The following is a 20837-nucleotide window of genomic DNA, read 5'->3' on the forward strand; positions in this document are numbered from 1 at the left end:
CAGATCACAAATTGCTGATCACATTCCAATCTTAACAAATATTCATTTTCTATAATTTCTATCTTAATCCTATTAATTTCACCCCATTTCAATAAAGAAAAACCTCATCTTCAACAAGGAAAAAGTTCTCGATCTTCCAAAACACCATTAACTAGTACAAGCTCTCCATACTTCTCTTATAACTCAAAGTTGCTGGAACACTTCCCCAAAACTCCCGTGCAATAAAATCTAATAGAGAAGAATCCTCACAAAGACACTACAAAATCAATTACAACCTAATCCATTTACTAACCACTCAATTGATATAAATGAACAATTTCAGTAATATGTCAGATTGCAATCATCTTGTGTGCACCACTCAATTAAACTTACTCATTAGTCAACAATCCAGAATGATTGGTACCTTAATTACCTTGTCAATGGGTGAAGTGAGGTAACTCTTGAAAGAAATTAAGATCCAAGCAGGTCCAGCCAACTAGTTTGATATCGAAATCTTCCTTTCGACAACCAAATTTGAGCTGATGAGGTTATTCTAAAGGAGCTTTTTTCTTTTATCACAATCCACTTGGTTTTTGGACTTCGCTCTACTCGTTTAAACCATTACTAGATCAATTAGATGCAGATAAGGATCCAATAGTCAATATTCCAGAATGATTGAGTCCTTAATTACTTTGTCAATGGGTGGAGAAGGTAACTCTTGAATGAAATTAAGATCCAAGCCTCAATCTCAGATCCAACGAAACAGTTAGATATCCAAATCTTCCTTCCAATAACCAAATTCAAGCTGGTGAGGTTATAATATTTCATGAGCTTTGTCTTCTATTACAATCCACTTGGTTTTTCAACTTTGCACTGCTTGTTCAACCCATTGCAAATGTGGCTTTGGGAATTCATGTTTTGATGGAGACATCAAAGCTTGACAAGTAGATTTTGTTTTTATTTAGTTTTCTGTTTTAGGGCTTTATTTACATAATTTTTGGGTTTATTTTCATGTTTTATTGGCTCATGGTCTTAGTCTAATGTAATTTAGTTTGTCTTTTAATTGAGTTTATAAGGATTGAAAATTTCGGAGAGAGAAAGTTACGAAAATTGGGTTATTTATTTGGTATTTTAGTTTATTAGGATTTTTAGATTTGTTTCTTTATATATAGATTGTAATAAAGATTTTATTTTTAACATAGAATTCGATGAATAAAGAATGAGTTTCTTTCATGGACTGAAGTAAGTTCTCCACCATTCTTGGTATGATTCCAAGAAAACCTTGGTGTGATTCAAAGGTTCTATGTTTCTATCCCTTCTCTTTTTTTCTTCTAATTTTTATTTTTTTTCTTTTTATTATTTTCCCTTAACTTACTTGAATTCTTGATCCTTGAAACCTACAAACTTCAACTCTTAATCCTTTCCCCCTCTCCTTTAACCCTTATCCAATCCCATCGTAATTGCAAAACTTTGCGTTTCACAACATATAGCCAATTGGGATTTTGGAAACTCTTTTACTATTGTTGCCCAAACCCTAAACTCAATTCCCTAACCCCCTAAATTTCCTCTTCCTTTCCCTCATCGTCATGTATCAAATTTGGCATCAGAATCAAGTTTGGACGACATAAATTAGCAGATCGCATTGAGGGGATATGGTGTTGAAAGTCAAAACTATTTTTTTTTTTTTTTTACTTTCTAGGAAATCATTTAGGATATTGTGTAGTGATGATTATGAAGAGAACCTGATTTCAACAAGTTTTGTTGAGAAGATCTTACAAAATGTCGAAAATAAGGGATTTTGTAAATATTATGATGAAGATTTCATTCTTCAGTTTTATCAAAGAAAGTTCATTAATAGATTTGAGACTAACGAGGTTCCTTTAGAGGAATGTCATATTGTGCTAGGGCGCGGTAGGATCTCACGTGACCAGGGTACTTTTGATGTAGAGAAGGGTATTTTACATGTTGCTTCATACAAATGATATCTACTCAAGGTATCGTCATGGAAGTCAACTCCTACGATACCATCAATCCAAAAGTAGGTTGCGAAAAATGAAGATGAGACTACCACCTCAGAAGATGGTGTGCCTATAGTTTTAGAACCAATGCAGGAGAAATGTCGTGAAGTGGACAACCCATCAAACGAGCCTAAAAATCTTTTGGAGACAGCATCTACAACTCATGTCCATTATATAGTTATACTATCATACCTCACGTTGACTTAATCATCTCAGATAAATACACTAAAAGTTTTTTCTAGATCAACGATCACAACTTGAAATTCATCATTCAGCACGACATCAAAATACGAGGATGAATATTAGTCAAAAGGGACAAGCCACAAATAGTCATGATCATCCTTGAGTGTTTTAAAATTCGAGATCAAGTTTTTTTCCAACCAAGGAAGAATTAACAGGGACATCGAAGTTCATGGGCCTAAACTATTTGGGTCATGTTTTAGTTTTTGGAATTTATTTTATTTTAATTATTGGGTTTTAGTTATGGGCCTATTTCATTTTTCTAGTCTTATTTATTCTATAAGTTTATTATTAAGTTAATTTAGGAATTTGATTTAAGTCTAAATACTATTCACGTCACTTAAATTTAAACCCGATTTTGAAGAGTCAAAACTTATCGTATTAAATTGATTTTGGTGTCATTTGAAAGTTATTCAATTACTTATCCAACGAGCCCAAGATTTATATCGATGAGTTTTGAAAAAATAATGGTTAAAATATGCATAGGGTATTTGTTCTACATAGGATTTACATCTCAAGGTCTAAAGTGACAATTTTTATATAATTTTAGGATTAGGATTTTAAATCTGACCTATATATATAACTATTGTAATTGATTTCAGATAGTTGATGAATGAAAAAAAAAACAAAATTATTTTCTTGTTTTGAGTGTTGGTGCATTTAATGTGGTTGACGCCATGAAAATAATTGGGATGATTTCAAGGTAAATATATTGTTTTTTTTAAAGCTTTTTTATCATCTTCTATCTTCTTCCTTCATCTATCTTTTCTACAATTTTTTTTTGTTAATTTGTAAGAAATCAAGAACCCTTTAATCCTAAAATTATATAAAAATTGAATTCTTGAATCTTGATTTCTTGAAAATCCTTTTCCTCGACTATTAACCCTTTCCCCATTCTCTTAACCTTCAATCCCTATCGTATAAACCCTTTTCCTTTAACCCTTATCTAACCCCAATCAAAATATCGTAATTTACAAAATTTTGCATTTTACATTTCAATAGCCAATTGGGATTTTAGAAACCGTTTTCCTATTATCTCCCAAATCCTTAACCCAATTTCAAATCCCAAATCAAATCCCCTAACCCCTTTATTGTCATCTTTTTCCCCTCACCATCTTGCATGAGGTTTACCCTAAACTTTGAAGGTAACGCTATTGTAGCCAAATCATTAACCCAATCCCCAATCCTAAATCAAATTCTCTAATCCCCCAGATTTCATCTTCTTACCTCATTGTTCTACATCAAATTAGTATCAAAGTCTAAGTTTAGGCAACAAAATAATTAGCAGATTGCGTTGGGAGAATATGGGATCAACATAAATGTTTTCAGAGGAGCTGAAAAATATGTTGTCAAATTTACGTCGAACACGCCACTCTCAAACATATTTATGCTATGTTCGCATTCGTATTATACATGAAAACGAAGAACCCAAACAACATGAACAATGGTATGAAGAGTACATGCAACATAACTTATACAACAAGTGCAATTGTCGTGGACATTATAAATCAGAGTGCTTGAACTAAAATAATAAAGCAAATGTGATCAAAGTCCACGCACCTAAACTCAAAGAAAGTAATAAAGAAATCGAAGAAGAAATCTATGAGCTTAATTTAAGCGAGAGTGAGATTGACGAATGTAAGACATATTATTAATTCTTGAAGAAGAAGTTAAGTTGGAAGAATCTGACCAATTAGCACAAGAAATTGTGGAGCCACTACATCTTTTGTTTTTAACGTTGATTTTATCTCATGAAAATAAAAAGGACATACTATTGTGAATAAATCAATGAGTTACATATACTGGGGCATTTCAGAGTGCCAGCTTCAATTCTAACCATAAAATAAGAATCCAACCATTATTTATTTGGTTTGATAATATCTATTGGAGCATGGAGGATGCATTGGTTGAGAAGTAAGTCAGGATCATATTAAATGTGGATAATAGAGACTTCACATGTTGGGGGATTACTAAAGCTTGAAAAGTAGATTTTATTTTTATTTAGTTTTTGTTTTAAGAATTTGTTTTTATAATTTTGGACTTATTTTCATGTTATATTCGCCCATGGTCCTGGTATAATGTTTAAGGGTAGTTTGATAAATTTAATTTTGTATTTTATTTAAGTTTATGAGGATTGAAAATTTAGGAGAGAAAATTATGAAAATTAAGTTATTTATTTGGTATTCTAGTTTATTAGGATTCTTAGATTTATTTTATTTATATATAGATTGTAATTAAGATTTTTTTTTAATGAAGAATTTGATAAATAAAGAATTGAGTTTCTTTCATGAAGTGAAGTGAGTTCTCCAGTAGGTGATTCTAAAGTTCTATCTTTCTATCACTTCAGTTTTTTTCTTCTAATCTTTATTTTTTCTTTTTATTATTTTCTCTTAACTTTTTTAAATTCTTAATTCTCAATTCTTCAAACCTACAAACCTCAACCCTTAATCCTTTTCTGATTCACTTGATCATTTCTCCTTTCCTTTAACCTTGATCCAACCCCAACCAAAATATCATAATTTGTAAAACTTTGTGTTTTACAACATATAGCCAATTGAGATTTTGGAAACCCTTTTCCTATTGTCACCCAAATCCTAAACCAAATTCCCTAACCCCCAAATTTTCTCTTCTTTTCTCATCGTCTTGCATCATGTTTCCTCCTTAGAATAATATCCAAATTAGGCATAGTTCTCTCTTACATGTCTTTAATTGTGTTAGCATGATGGGCTTCTCAAAGATGTGACGTTAGACACCATGTACCCGCATCAAACATTGATGTGCACACATTCTTATTACATAACATCATAAACATTTCTTAAATGATCATCCACATGTTAAAATGATGGCGAAAGCCAAAAAACCAAAAACATGGGCAATTTCAACGTTAGAGCATTATTGAACTCCTATCCTACCCTATTTATACTTTTTTTTTTACAGAAATATTTTTCCAAACTTATAATGTTCAAAAGGATAAATACTAGTGCTTCTCCAAAAAAGAGGAGCAAGAAAGGTTATTTTCCATGTGTTTGATGTGTAAAAAGAATGGAGAATAGACCAACCATATGTGAATCCATTTTGAAGTGGCTCGGCAGATTCAACTACACTAAATCAACCATATGAAAATCCATTTGGATGTGACTAGGCAAATTTAGCTTCACCTTTTCTTTTTCATTTTTTTTATAAGTGTCAAATTTTATTGAGAAGAGGGCAAGAAGAGAGGTGGCCCCCAATACAAGAGGATAAAAAACCAAAAAGAAAAAAAGAACAAAGGCAAAAGGCCACAAATCAAAGCCACCTCTTTGATGAGTAAAATAATTTATTAAGGGCAAGACAAGATGACCTAACAAGCAAGACAATACAAAGGCTAACAAGTTCTCTAACAAATCAAAACCCACCTCTTCAACTTGATTTATTAATGAGTGGTTCGCCCTTATAGCAGTTGGAGTCTGCCTTTAGAAGGACGTAAGTTACTATTCTTTGAATCATTTTTTTTATAACCGTTTCTTTTGAGTCATTTGGGAGGAAAGAATAGAAGGATCTTTGGAGAAAACTTATTTATTACTAGCACTGTCAGGTTTGTGCGTTATATTCTTTAGATGGTATTATATTGGTAGAAGGGATTATAAACCAAAGACTGACATTGACTGTTTTGTTAATTTCATAATTATTTGTCCTAGGGCAAGTTCTTCTTTGTACAATTTATATATTCATAGCAAACTCGATTTAGGATTTCCACGAGGGATTTTCAATTTAGAGAGATTGAGTGATTGCAATCCTGAATTTCAAAGAAATAGTGAACGGATCCCATCATCACCCGTGGACATTCGCAATCTTGCCAAATGTGTAAATTTTGTGTTGTGTTCTCTTTATCTCATAAAATTTTGCAACAAACGCACACATAATTAATTCCATTTTCAATTTAGGTTGGCCCTACCATACTTGTTACAAACTTGAGACAAATTGTTATGCAAAAGAGGGGATAAACGGAAGTTGGTTTCTATGGTAAGAATTTCGATAAATAGTATTACTCTTAACCTAATGAGCTAAGCCATGACATTCTTTGCCACTATAAATCAAATAAGTTAGTTTTGTGGCAACTTTTTTACTATGATGCCATGTTATCACATCCGACACAGTTATTGATTCAAATAAATATCTAAGATAATGATCTTAAAAATCAAAAGAAGGCTCAATGCCTACTCAAGTCGTTTCTACGGATTTAAGGCTTCAACTTTAAACTGAGAAGATCAATTTGTTGAACATATTCTAACCTCATAGTGGAAAAAACTTCCACAATAAGTGTTGTTCTCTTTTTTCTTCGCCACAATGGAGCACACATTCTATGCTTCTTTCTAAGTTCTAACATAGCCATGGTATGTTTCCTACACAAATATGTATATGCAAATGTATCTTTAACCTAATCAATAGGTTCAAATGGATAGTATTCATATTTTCGTTGGTTCAGTTTGGAAGGTTCACTGAACTGAAATCTCCCCAAAGATAGTATCAGGCCCAATGAGTATTTCGACAAGGATACAGAAACCCTTTTAACCGTATTCCTTTCAAACCTCAATGAAATATTAGAAGTAAATGACAGATATGTAGCCAAGAAAATGTACCAATAAGATACAAAAAATAAGAACAAAGGGCACATAAAAAAAAGGCATCATAATCTTATAACAACCACCTCCCTTAAACACATTCAAAGTATATATTGTCTACCATGAATGAATTGCATAACAATGACAAGAATCCAACTCATGACAAGCCTTGATTTCTCGGCATTTGAATCCAGCAAAACAATGAAGTTCACAACATCCAACAACATGAAGAAGTACGCAAGATTCTATAAAGCATATCAAAATGTTCTAAAATTCCACATGGCAACATGTTTTTTCCATGAAAATTTTAGATTCCAAAACCAAAAACAGCCCGTATCTTATGAAAGATGAGCTCCCGCCATCCTCTCTCAGTGTTCTCAACCACAGTCGAATTCCCATATCTGCAATACAATCAATTAATATCGGTCAAATAACACGCCAAAACACAAACAAAAAGAGGCTAAAAAGAACCCAAAATTCAAAAAACCAACCTATCTTCATCAGGAACTCCGGTCTGCGTCAACTTGATTATCGTAACCCCAGGTTCAGGCTCATCAAAGGTAAGTCGAACCTGTAAAATCCGCCAAATTTTCAATTACCCAAACAATCAATTAGTAACAAAATTACGAAATCAAAACAATGGGTCCGTCAAATGTCAATGACCCAAACAATCAATTAGTAACGAAATTAAGAAATTTACCTTCGAATATATCCCATCTGCCCAACTCCCAAATCTCCATTTCTGCAAGATCAACTTCCCTTCTTGTAACTCTTCATTAATCCCCGAAATCGACCCATCAAAAATACTAAATTGCCCACCAATTTCCTTACTTATCTTTGCATTACTCTGTGTAAACCCTTTCCACCTATTCTCATCCATCAAAATCTCATACAAATCCTTGGCTCGACAATTAAACTTTTCCGTTAAAGAAATCGTCTTAAACCCTTTCTTCTCTTCCTTCTTCTTCGACACAACTGGTGCAGGTGCCGGTGCTGGTGCTGGTGCTGGTATTGGGGCATCTGCAATAGATTTCGCCAAAGAAGACTTCGCTCCACTCTTCTTAACCTCCAGTTCTTCTTTCGCCGGACCTCCTTTCGCCATACTTTGAACATAAACCCTAATTTTCTCCAAAACAATCGATTTCCCATTCGTAAAAAACGCATCTTTCAATCTTTTTCCAATTGGGCCTTCATCTTTAACTATAATCTTCAATTCTGGATCTTCATCAGCGTTTTCATCAGCAATGTAAGGTAATTCCACAGTTCCTTCAACTTTGAGGAGAGATTTTCCATCCGCATCTTTAGCTTCACCTTCCCAAGAAATGGTGACACTGATCTCGTAACCTGGTATAATCTTTCCCTTACGAACATTAACGTAAGCTTCGCCTTCGACTTTGTCGACTGTTTTGGTTTTGATGAAGAGATTTCCTTCTCCATTGAGAATTGTGAGATCTGATAAAAGATTGGTGAGAAGGTTTTTAGACCAATCGAGGCAATTGGTTTCTGCCCAATGCCAGTTGTGGACGTTCGCACCATCTGGTCTTTCTTCTACGATCCAGCGTTTGTCGCCTTCACCGTACTTCGCCATTAATGGAGATTAGGGTTTCTGAGTGAGTGAGAGAGAGAGAGAGAGTAATGAATTTGAAGAAAATGGGTGACAAATGGAGATGAGTGGAAATTTGTGGGATAAAAAGAGGGAAAGAAGACTTATTCTGGATGGTTCTTCTGACTTGTAACTTGGAAGTTGGAACCTGGAAGGATCTAGATGGAACGAGGGAATCGGAGTTAGGGTTTCATGATTCAGAATTCATACACCTTGTAGGGTTGGGCTGGGCTGGAATAGGATAGGGCCTTGAGCCCATAGTTTTATTAGATTAATTCTATTGTCACACCAAATTTTACTAAACGCACACAAATGCACATGATACTAAAAATAAATTAGCTCACATGTTTAATGCTTACCTATCTGACTCGGATAAACAGGAGACAGATAGGCAAGCATCAAACATGTGTCAAATTCTAGTGAGTTAAGTGAAACGACTTGAATGATATTTTGAAAATCTTGAATGAATTGGTAAAACTCATTCGAGTCAACCAAGGTTTTGTATATTTTACTTAAAATAATTTTTTTAATTTAAATAATTATTATCTAAATAAAAATAATAATTTTATGATTAAACATCTTCTAATTTATCATATCTTTTATATATATATATATATAATTATAATTTTTTTTATGTATATATGAATAAATTATTCTAAATCAAATTACATGGTTATTCTCGTTTGAGACAAGTTGAATCATCCGAGACAACTGAATGGGATGAGATGTCACACTGAACTATGAAACCATGGTTCTTAGTAAAAAATTGGTGTGGCAATAGGATCTCTCTATTTAAAACATGGGCTCAGGGCCGGGCTCAGCCCATCCCAACCCACCCTTACAAGCCGTCCTCGTGTCCTTCCAAGATGTAAGAATTGTAAAGCATAAATAGAGAGAGTCTATTACCACACTAACTTTTACTAAGAGCACACCATTCACATAATATTAAAGTAGAATTACCACACATCTTGGGTTGCTCTTAGTAACAAAACATTACCTCGAGATGAGATTTTAAACCTTGCTTGAGCCAAGAAAGCAATTAATTGAAAGGGAAGATGGAAGACTCACATGGATTTCAACTCTTGGGCATAATTGACACCTTGGAAGGAGGACATAAAATAAGCTAGGGTTTTCAAAGGGCTTATTGGCTTACAACTTGGATGTGTGGACTGGCCCAATAAGGTTGGGCTGGACCTTGAGCTAAGGTTTCTTCTTAGGTTGCAGTTTGGGTCATTTTCAATTGCTTTCATTTGTAGTAAAAGGAAGAGTCCAACAATTCTCACTATCGTCAAACGATTAATTTTTATTTTTTAAAAATAATATTTGAATGATGTGTTTTGATCTCTAATTAGGGAGCGATAAATAATTTAAGAAATTGGGCTCTAATAAGTAAAAGTTGGAATGCCAATAGCATCTTTCTATAATTCTTGGTTTTTAAACTTGGTATAACGTCTCATCTCGCTCAACTTTGATACCAAGTTGACTCGGACAATACGTCTCATCTCGTTCAAGTTGTCTTGTTCGACATTGAGACAATGGTTTTTAACCATTTAAAAAATCTAAAAATTTCATAAATGATTCCTATTAAAAAATGAACCCAAAAATATACAAAATTAAACAAAAATCGATTTAAAGGTGTAAGAACAGAGGGTTGAGACTTTAACTCATTTGTCTTGGTAAACTCGGACGAGATTTTAAAAATCTCATCCGATACATCTCCTTTAACTCGTGAGTTAATCATGTTCTATGTTGTCCCGTTTGTATCACCTGAGATATTGAAAAATATTGTCCGAGACGACTCGTTTATCTCACGATACACGGTCGTCTCAAAATACTTTGTGAGTTGGTCTCGTTCAGTTCCGATACCGAGTTAACTCGAACGATACATCTCGATCTCGGACAAGTTTAAAAATCATGTTACAATAATAATAATTATTATTATTATTATTAAATGGTAGTCATCATCATGCCCAGTTCTTAAAACACGATTTCTTTTTTCCAATCGATTGTAAATTAAAAGAAGAAAAGAAAAATCATAATCTCAACATCTAATTAGAACATGAAGAAGGATGATGTGTTGATCATCATCCAGATTGGACGGACAGGATCGACTACAACACTTAACTGAGATCCACTTATTACAACACTACACATAATTGATAACAATCCCCTTCTTTCATACATCATCAGTGGTTAGCCCAAAATCCATAATAAATAGGTGGTGGGGTCCACTTAAAAAAAAGGGCGTAGTACGCACCACTTCTCACGTTAGTAGCTAGCCATTAACCTACTACTATACTCCTCTCCTCCCAGAGTCTGACTTAGTCAACGATTTGAGTCGCACCAAAAACTTCACTTTCTTCTCCCAGTTAGACCCTTCTTTCCTCCTCTTCCCACCCAATTTTCCCGGTGAAGATTCCCAATTTACCGGAGAATCTAACAACAACCGGTCAAGACTGTCCGGAATCTTAGTTGTGTCGTCAGATTCCCGGTCACTCTTCAAAATAATACTCCCCTGTAGAGCCGAAACAACCGCTTTAATCGCCACGTCAACATCTCTTCTATTCTTCAACATGATCTCACCAATCTCAGCAGTAGTGAGGGCCCCACCTGATCTTATACAATTCTCCACGGCATCAAACAGCACGTGCGACTCCAAACCCAGGTAATTCCTAGCTAACGCCTTGAACGCGTGTATCCCACACGTGCCGAGCTTCACGTGCACATCCATGCGCCCTGATCTAACGAGCGCCGTATCGACATTGTCCCTATGGTTAGTAGTGAACACTATGATCCTCTCTTCACCACAACAGGACCACAACCCATCCGTGAAATTAAGTAAGCCGGACAAAGTCACACGTCCGCTATCTTCTCTATCATCGCCACGTGGATGATGATTACTTTCCATTGACTTTGACTTTTTAAATTTTGTCTTTGAGAGCCTATCAGCAGTTAGATCGAGTGAACAATCGATATCTTCGATGACGATGATCGAACGGTTGGTAGTTTGTATGAGTAGAGCTCTTAATTCAGAATTATCAGAGACTTTGGTGAGTTCAAGATCGTACACGTCATAACACAGGAAATTGGCCATCGCAGCAATCAAGCTTGATTTACCAGATCCAGGTGGACCATAGAGTAAATATCCACGTTTCCAAGACCGTCCAACTCTGTGATAAAACTCTTTTCCGTTAGAAAACGCCGTTAAGTCTTCCGTTAACTGTTCTTTCAAATCAGGTTCAAGCGCTAGTGTTTCAAACGTGGAAGGATGACGGAACGGAACGGAAACCCATCCAGACTCGTAAGATCCATGACCGTTATTGGTGTAGAGTCTTCGTTCACGTGAGACACGTTCGAACTCTTCGGCACGTGCGGAGACAAAATTAAGGTAGGAAGATAGGAGAGTGTGTCGGTGTCGTTTAGGGAGTTTAAGAGAGAAACTTCGTTTTTCGTCGAGTGAGTCTTGTACGGTGTCGACATGGTGGGTCCAGGATAGATGATGACCATTGAAAGAGTCGTGGACGGTGTGATTGGGTGCGACAGTGAAGGAGATGCGAGTGGAGGTTTTGGAACGAGTGAGAGTGAGACGACGACAGGTGGCGGAAGGATCAATGGAGTTGAGATAGAGATGGATCTGACGGTAGAGATCGTTTAGATCGACACCACAATAGCCATTGAATTCGGGAATCTCGAAGTAAGAGAATGGGCTGAAGAAGTCTTGAAGGGATTCGTAGAAGGAGTGAAGGAGAGAGAGAAGTTGAGAAGGTAAGACGTTTTGGAGGACTGTGAGAAGGCCTAAGAAAGACCACATCTGTGATAAGATCTCCATGTTTTCTTGTTTTTGTTTTCAAGTGTGGATGTCGTCGTGATGTAACTAACTATATATAGAGATTAGAGAGAGAAGAAGACAAGAAGAGAGTGAGAGTGAGAGTGAGAGTGTACGGGGAACTTGGGGAATTTTAAATCCTCATACATATTTTAAAAGTTAAACTCGAAATTCAGGGTCTACTCTCATGTCCACCGAGTTGACTCGTACTAAGCAAATAAATTAGATATCTTAATTTTTTGAATGTGAAAAGTTTTTGATCCCATGTTTTGGTAAAGTTTTAGAAGGACCGACTAGTTGCACATCACTAATGGCTGATTGCACACCAATCTTATCCAAAGTTCCTTTATTTTAACCTACTGCTTACACTCCAATTTGTAATCTTTGAGAGATTTACCTTTATTTTAATTTTTAGTTTTGTATTCTTTACTCGTGCTTTGTGATTGATTTTGTTCCTGTTCTCTTTAAAAATTAATCTGAACCTAAGGGCATACTTGAGAAAAAAAAAAAAAAAGGAGTGCAAGATTTATTTTAAAATCATTTTTGGTGTGTAATCATCCAAATGGAGTGGAAAGGGGATTTTTTAAGTGATGGAGTGCAATTTATAATGGGTGTTGTGCAACTAGTTTGTCCCATTTTAGAATTGTCCTCTTTTTTACTATCTAAAAGTATGCTTGATTTAGCTATCGAACTTTTATTAATTACGAGTTTCTACAACTGAAAAAAGTTGGTTTATTCTTCTATAGAAGCAACAATTAGAAAATTTTGAATCCTCGTACTTAGGCTTTGATGATAGATTTTTCTAAGTTCTTCAAACATTAAGGGTGTATCTACAAAAGTACTCTAATGCCTAAATCACTTAATTGTTTTTTTTTTTTTTTGTTGGGAGTTGGGAGTTGGTTATAGTTTTTGTTTTCCTTATTAGGATTTAGTAATCATTTTTCACTTGATTTTTACCTCCACTCATTGCCATTAGCTTATATCAAGTCCAACTTAGGGGCCTATGAAAAATATTCTTTGGTCCGATTCTAACATCTTGGATGACGGGTCTCAGACCCTTCATTTCACACTTGATTTATTTTTATTATTATACTATGTTGAATATCCATTTCATATCTCAAGGTTACATGTGTTACAATCTCAATAATTACAATATATAAATAAATATTTTAGTTAAAAAAAAAAAATCAAAATTTAAGAGAAAACACACATATATTTTATTTTTGGAGAAAATATTAAATATAACACAAATAGTTAGGTTGAATTACCTTATAACTCAACCAATATCCAGAATTTTAGTAAACGAAACCTTAATAATTAATATTAAGCATGTATATTGGATCACCTAGAAATTCAGGTTTCACATATTATTCGTCTTTTTTCTAAGTTTAGGCCAAATATCAGGACTTATAAGGTAGAGTTAGATAAGAGTTGTTGATTCGGGATAAAATATTTTATAGAAAAATGATTTTCAAGAAATGGATTTGTCAAATAAACTCTTTGGTGGCAACTTGCCTAATCAACTCAGAAAATCATTTGAGTTGATTTGTCAAATTGTGAGAAATGCTTTGAGCTAGGTCAGAAACTCAACCGATTTATTCAAACATATTTTATATTTTTAAACTATTTTTAAATACTTAAATTATTTTTCATAAGATAAGTAAAGCTAAGATAAAGCGAAAGGTGAAGCGACTCGTCTTCTTCTTTTGTTTCTTTTTTTTTTGTCTTTAATTTAATTTGCTTTTTCTTTTCTTGAAAATTCTTCAAAAACGAAAAGTAGAGAACTGAGCATGCACACACGCACGGGACACTCTGCTTTTGCTTTTTTTTTTTTTTTATAATAGTTTTTTCTTCTTTGGTGGTTTCCTTTTGCTTTTGTGATTTTTGGTCTGTAGGGGTAACTTAGTAAGAGAATGTTCTTAAACTTCTTTATGTTAATTAATAATTACTTTTTTTTTTTTTTTTTTACTTTTAGTTATGGTAAAATTAGACCCACCCTTGCATGTAACTTACCTGTCCTCCCAAAAAGTTTGACCCACCAATTCATTGATCTTAATGGTTGGATGGTTGCCTCATAACATGTCAAGTTATAGTCCCAAATTGGACTCTAGAGATATTGTTTCCATCCATCACAAACCTCTGGATCGGAGTCAGGATTTTATTGTAGTGGGGGCAAATTATAATTAATAGTACAATTGAAAAGCTTGACTATGAATAGTTTTGAGGAGAAATTCAAAGATTTTTTATTGAAAGTTGAAGAAAAGACTATTTAAGTATTTTTTTCAATTAGTCCACGAGAGAAGGTTTAATCAAGAGACAATTTCATCTTCAAAAACTGTAAGGGGTCTAGGGAAAAAATTGGAGGGAGGTGATAGGGTGGGGGCAAATAAGGAGGGAGATGAGTGAGTGGGGGCGAATGAGGCATTTATTTAGTTGAGAATACAGGACTGGACTATCTCAAAGCTCTACGAGGGCAATTCCCCCCCCCCCCCCCCCAGCTCCTTATTAGCTTTGTCCCTGTCTAGATCATTGACGATGTGTGTCCAAATGTGATACCTAGGAGTGCAACTTGGTCCGGTTCAAATCGAGAACCGTATCAAGTAGATGGCTTTGGGCTGATTTGGTTTGGTTTGAAACAAGTTGTAGTTTAGTGTTTCTCTGTTCAAAGCTTGTATAGAATTGAACCAAACTAAGAACTGATACAGTTATTTCAACTTCAAAATTTACTTCTTGATTTATATTATTTATTAATATCTATAAAATCATTTATAAATACAAATCTGTTTTCAGGATTATTTAAATATACATATACTTAATTAAATATATGAAAATAAATTTTTTTCTTGATCTAACGACATGGAACCATCATAATGAGTGAACTTGAAATAATCTTGTATAAAACCATGTCTTATCCTGAGGTACCACATTTCTTTATCATTGCTTGATTAAATGTGTGAGATTTATTCGAGCATCATTATAATCTTTGTAATCGTATAAAGTCGAAAGAAGAAAGATCATTTACAACTCTAGACAGAGATTCTTAGTTGATAAAGTATACATTGGAATTTTACATATTTACCCTTTACATAAGATTGTTTGTAATTCATGAATGTCAAAGTTAAGGATAGCTAAGTAATTATTCCTGCTTTCTAATATTTTTCAGCTTATGATCTTTATTCGCCCTAGTGTTGGAGCTTTCAAACATAGGTTTTTTTTTCTTCCTCTTTATTCTTTGCTTTTTAGTATATAAGTTTAAGAAAAGATCGAGGCCGTCCGATCATGATCAATTGGTGATGCATGGTTTACTCTCTTTTTCTTTTATACCTTTTTAATCTTTTATTATTGATATAGAGTTGAAATTTGATGGAAAAAAAAAACATTTATTTGATTTTTTTTGCATGTAAAGCTGTAAAGAGATAAGATAAGAGTGTATGTAGAGATGTAGGTCAGCCATGTGAGAAAGCTGAGTTTAAGAGAATCAAGAATAAAGCCAAAAAGAGACTCCCCATGCAGAATGTCAAGATCCTACGGTTTAGATTCCTCTAATCTAACTCTTCAAACCTCATATTGTTGTCTTTTTGTTTTGTTATTAAAGAATGATGAAGTCCCAACTCATGTTATTAATTAACTAATATAATATATGTTTTTCAGTCTCTTGAAGATTTATGTGGGAGGGATAGTAAAGTGGTTCAATCATTCTTATTTTGCATTTTTTAGATCATTTTATTAGGTTTTTTTTTTTTTTTTCGAAAACCCATCGTGTTCAATCATTAGAAAAATTCTTTTAACCTTATTTCTAATTTTGAGATTGTAGCTATCTCCTTCTACTTTCAAACCCTAAGAAGTTAGTTTAATGGTAAAACTAACGATTAGGGTATGTTGGTAAAAGGGATGTGAGATATCTTGCATTATATAATAATAATAATAATAATAATTATTATTATTATTTTAACAACAAGATAAAGCCTAGGGTTTTCTACAAAAGGTTTTTTTTTTTTTTTTTTTTTTAATATGTTAAAGTCTTCTTGAATAGTTTAAAATATATGCATGAGTCAATTAAATTGAGATGATTTGATGATTCCACCTAATTAGAATGGAAGTACAAGTTAAGAGTTGTAAAAGAGTGAGAGCCAAAATCAGACCTAACATGGATTTGTGGAGGGAATTTAGATAAAAGCTGATAAAAGGGATCCACCTTGGGACACTCACTCACAAATTCTGTTAAAGAGATTGTCATAAGTGAGAAACCAAGTTGTACTCTTTCACACTAACTCTCATACACAACCATCTAAAAAGTGAATAAAAGAGACACAATGGGAATCTTGTCTTTTTCAACAGCAATTTCAAGGCCCATCCACATATACAAAGCTAGCTTTTTTACAAAAACAATGTCTTTTACTTACTATCATGGCATGAAAATCAATACTTTGGATTTATAAATGGGTTTATATGATCTTAGTTACAGGGTCCACACCTAATTGTCATGATTGTATGATCTTAACCATACAATTGTGGGTCATTTTTGGTCGTTCAATATATCTTGCTGAGTTGACTAGGATTGATTGAATTTTTTGTCGAACTCAAAATACTAAAACCCAATCGATCCAATTCTAAATCATCACTAAGTTAGACTAGAAACTTTGGGTTTAAAATAAATAAAAAAAGGAAGTAAATATAATTTTAAATATTTAAATATCAATTCTTTTTAAATATTTAATAAATTGAATACATATTTATTTGGATTCTTACAAGTCGATTCATGAATCATTGAAGTGCCTCATAAATTTTCGAGTTTTAAAATGTAGATCTAAAATATAAAGAATGATTTTTTTTCTCACGGAAAAGACAATCCGGGATTTAACAAAATCCCTGATGTCACGATACTTAACGAGGGTAGTTTTGTAATTTGGGGATGCCTCAATACACACAGGTTTGTGTAATTAGTCGATCCGAGATTCTATGAAATCCTCATATTGACTTTTTTGTGAATAAAACGAATTTTAGTCTAAACACTCACGACAAGTAGTAGCTTCGATTTTCAACAATACATTAAATATCTATTCTAGTTATTGGAGGTACTAATGGGCTAGCTATGTGATGAGCAAAAGCTCAGCCCAATAGTTTATAAACCTAATTATGCCCCCAATAGTTGGGGATCCATTAGATTTGATTTAGGTCTAAGCTCTAATTTTGTTATAAAGAAGTTTATGCCTAGTTTTTTTAACAAATGGATACCATAAAGGAACCTGAACTAAGAAAATCAAAAAATTAGTAACAAATTATCAAACTAGATATTTAGGTATCAAATTTGATTTATTTTATGTTATTTCCTATCTAAATCTTTTTTTTTTTTTATTTTTTATATTATCTGTAACATTACTTTACTTAAGCAGTTGAATTTCCCTATTCCTTTCAATATCATTCCCTGTTTGAGACCTGACCCGTATTGATTCAGCAAAAATGTCATCGGACCATGATCATTAACACAGTACTGGTTATGTGTAAGTGTAGGTGCAATTGTAAAAGTACCAAGTCCATATATATCGTTGGACCCAGAGTGCCTTCAGAACGTTAAATACATGTCTATCATACATCAAATTTTCACATCGCTTCTGATTGAATTCAAATATCAACTTAGGGGTTCATCATTTCCACTTGTTCTACTTACCAAACAAGAAAACCTTTCTCTTTTACAAATTTAAATTAATAAAATCTCAAAGAAAACTTAGGCTCCCAATTTGACTACCAAATGTTATCTTATATATATGTATGCTCATGTTTAAAGTTTCATGAGAATGTTAACATTCTTCCCTACATTCACTTTTTAATAATATCCTTATTTATTTTGTCTTTTAATGAAAAACATGAGGGTATATTGATCTTTTACATAATAATTGCATGTATTTCCAATTAATGCTTATGTACATAATAAATGCACTAATTGTCAAAGCAATGTAAATATGATATTTAAATTCAAAGATAAAAAACGTCTATGATATTTGTTATATAAAAAACTAACATATCCCTGTCTTTTTCACTAAAAAATAAAATAAATAAGGATATTATTAAAAAGTAAATATATTGAAAAATACTAACGTAACATCCCCAAAGATATATATATATATATATATATATATATATAATTCATCATTAATGAGTAAAATCTATTTAATTTTATTGTAACAATAATTTCTTCCTTTTTAATACTTTAGAAAACTTTGAGATGGATTTTTTGGTTTAAAAAATATTTTAGTTTTTTTTTTCTTTGCATTATTACATCATTGTTGCCTCACAATTTTAAATAACGATTTCATTATAATCATTATTTTAATACATAAGCGCATAAGAATATTAATAAACCAATCCAATAAGAATCGGATACAGACCTAAAGTTATCAAATAAGATTTTTGGTCAGATCTAACTCATTGATAGTCATATAAGGGGAAAACGACTGTCTTTTCTAATTATTTAAAAAAAAAAGTACTTCATAAAATAGACAATAAATATATATTTTTTTAAGAATTGATTATTATAAGAGTAAAGTTCAAAAAATTTGAAGATTGGAGGAGGATCGACTCCCAAACTAATGTCCTCCTTAGTTATGACATATTAGCTGGTATCACATCGACACAAACCATCTCAAGGATGATGCCAACCTTAAAGAGGACAGGGACACTTTTCTTTATGAATGTTTTGATGTTGCAGCTAGGTTTGGATGGTGATCGGATAAATTCAAGGTGGATCCAAAACCTAACCGATTCGAAGTCACCCCATATATAAATCGGGTAAATAATAAAAAATCAATTCAACTTACATCGTATCATGGTTTTTAAACTCGTCTGAGACCGAAACATATTGCCTGAGTTAACTCAGTAGCGGAGCTGAATGAGGTCAATTCACAAAATCATTTTTTGCTCGAGATTTAGGACTCACGTTCAATTTTTTTATTTGTCTCACGAGACGTCTCAAACGTATCGGAAAACTCGTCTGAGACGACTTGATATCAGGTCTGGATGAGACAAGACATGAAACCGAGTTTTTAAATCATGCATCTTGTTGATCCATTCAAATACACCTAATATTAGGGATGTCAATGGGTACTTATTTAAGTGGAATGGAACCAAAATTGAAACTAATAGGATAATTTTGGGTTTTTTTTTTTTAATCAATTAGAGTTAGGTCTCTTGAAATTGAACTGCTTGAGAATCAAAAATTGATAAAGATTGAGAATTAGAGTAGTTTAAAGAATTTTTTTTTACGGTTCTAATTTTGATTCCATTGATTTGAGAATTGGAATTGATAGGTGTTGGAAAATATCTGCAGATTATACAGATTTTTTGTAATCAAGTGGGTCACTTTGAATCATGATGATAAGTGGGATCCATACTTTATTTGAAGTGGGCTCACTTGGGTACTTATTCCCTCTATTAAAGAAAATATTTTCAGTTAGTAAATTATCTAAAAATCTCTATGGGTGAATGAAAAATCAACTCTAAACAATCCTTACTAGTCATGATTTGTTTTTATGTGATTTGTGGAACTTTTGAGTTTTGTTAATGAAACTCTTTAGTCCCACATTGGATAAATAGAAAGAAAATATTTAATTGTTATATAGAACTTCTCATGTCACATAAGAGAATATGAGAAAGAGGCTTGGTTAAACCCATACACACGTAAGGGGCCCATGGGTTCAAGAAGGATTTAAAATTCATGGTATGAAAATCATTAATGTGAGAATCTCGACCATTAGCTTCACGTGGATGTGAGCCAAAGGTCATTTTTGCTGGATATAATTTTAGATTTGGGTTTAATCCACCCTTTTTAATTCCATCTGTTTTCATTGTTTGGCATTAAAAATTTTTATCAAAATTTTATTACTTTGCATTTTGATTTTTGTGTGCATCTTTGAGTATATAAACATAAACGTTTAGTTCGCTAGACGTACAGATTGAAGTACTATCTTTGTATGTCTAATCATTATATCTTGGGACACAGTTGTTTATAAAACAGTAGACACCAAATAACATGAACAAATCTGTCTTAAGGACACTGTGTTGGACAAAAACCTCGATCAATTTCACCTTTACTTTTCTTTTTCACGTTTAGATTTTTCTTTATTTATTATTTGTTACTTTTTTTTTTTTTTTTTTCTTTTAGTGAAACCAAAATTTCCCGAATACTTACAATAGGTATCAAAACTAAGAAAAATTAACTATTCTCGTTCTAACTCCTATAAGAGTCAAATCAAAACATACCCATTTACACTTTAACCAATATTAATGAATCGGTTTAAGTTGGGTCAGATCATATCAAATTATCGAATAACCTGACCCAATCATGTTGTCCTTTTGGGATTATACGAAGAGAAATTTATCAGGCAGACCTATCTATTATAGAACAAACCTTATTTCATGAATCAAGCTAGCATGACTATGGTCATTGTACCCACATGGATTATCAAATTGGCAATCCAACACCACATCATTTTAGATTTAATGGAAAAACTTAGATTCAAAGGGACAAAAAAAATTCATTTTTGAACTTGATTGAAGGTATTGAAAATGGATGG

The 20837-nt window shown here is 33.0% G+C and overlaps 1 protein-coding gene and 1 pseudogene across 1 annotated transcript; both read right to left on the reverse strand.

The window, feature by feature from the left end:
* Positions 1 to 6890: 6890 nt before the first annotated feature.
* LOC147381601 (uncharacterized) lies at positions 6891 to 8616 on the reverse strand. The gene is made up of 3 exons (XM_086430189.1): positions 7539 to 8616; positions 7330 to 7409; positions 6891 to 7239 (listed from the first exon to the last, which is right to left on the reverse strand). Exons 1-3 carry the CDS (start codon positions 8424 to 8426, stop codon positions 7146 to 7148), a joined length of 1062 nt encoding a protein of 353 aa, XP_086286315.1. The 5' UTR covers positions 8427 to 8616; the 3' UTR covers positions 6891 to 7145.
* A 1851-nt stretch (positions 8617 to 10467) lies between these two features.
* LOC147381602 (AAA-ATPase At4g25835 pseudogene) lies at positions 10468 to 12311 on the reverse strand (annotated as a pseudogene).
* Between the last annotated feature and the right edge of the window lie 8526 nt (positions 12312 to 20837).

This window comes from Akebia trifoliata, unplaced genomic scaffold (genome assembly GCF_017979445.1).
Source record: "Akebia trifoliata isolate Shusen 1 unplaced genomic scaffold, ASM1797944v1 Contig00341_ERROPOS679206+, whole genome shotgun sequence".
Lineage (NCBI taxonomy): Eukaryota > Viridiplantae > Streptophyta > Magnoliopsida > Ranunculales > Lardizabalaceae > Akebia > Akebia trifoliata.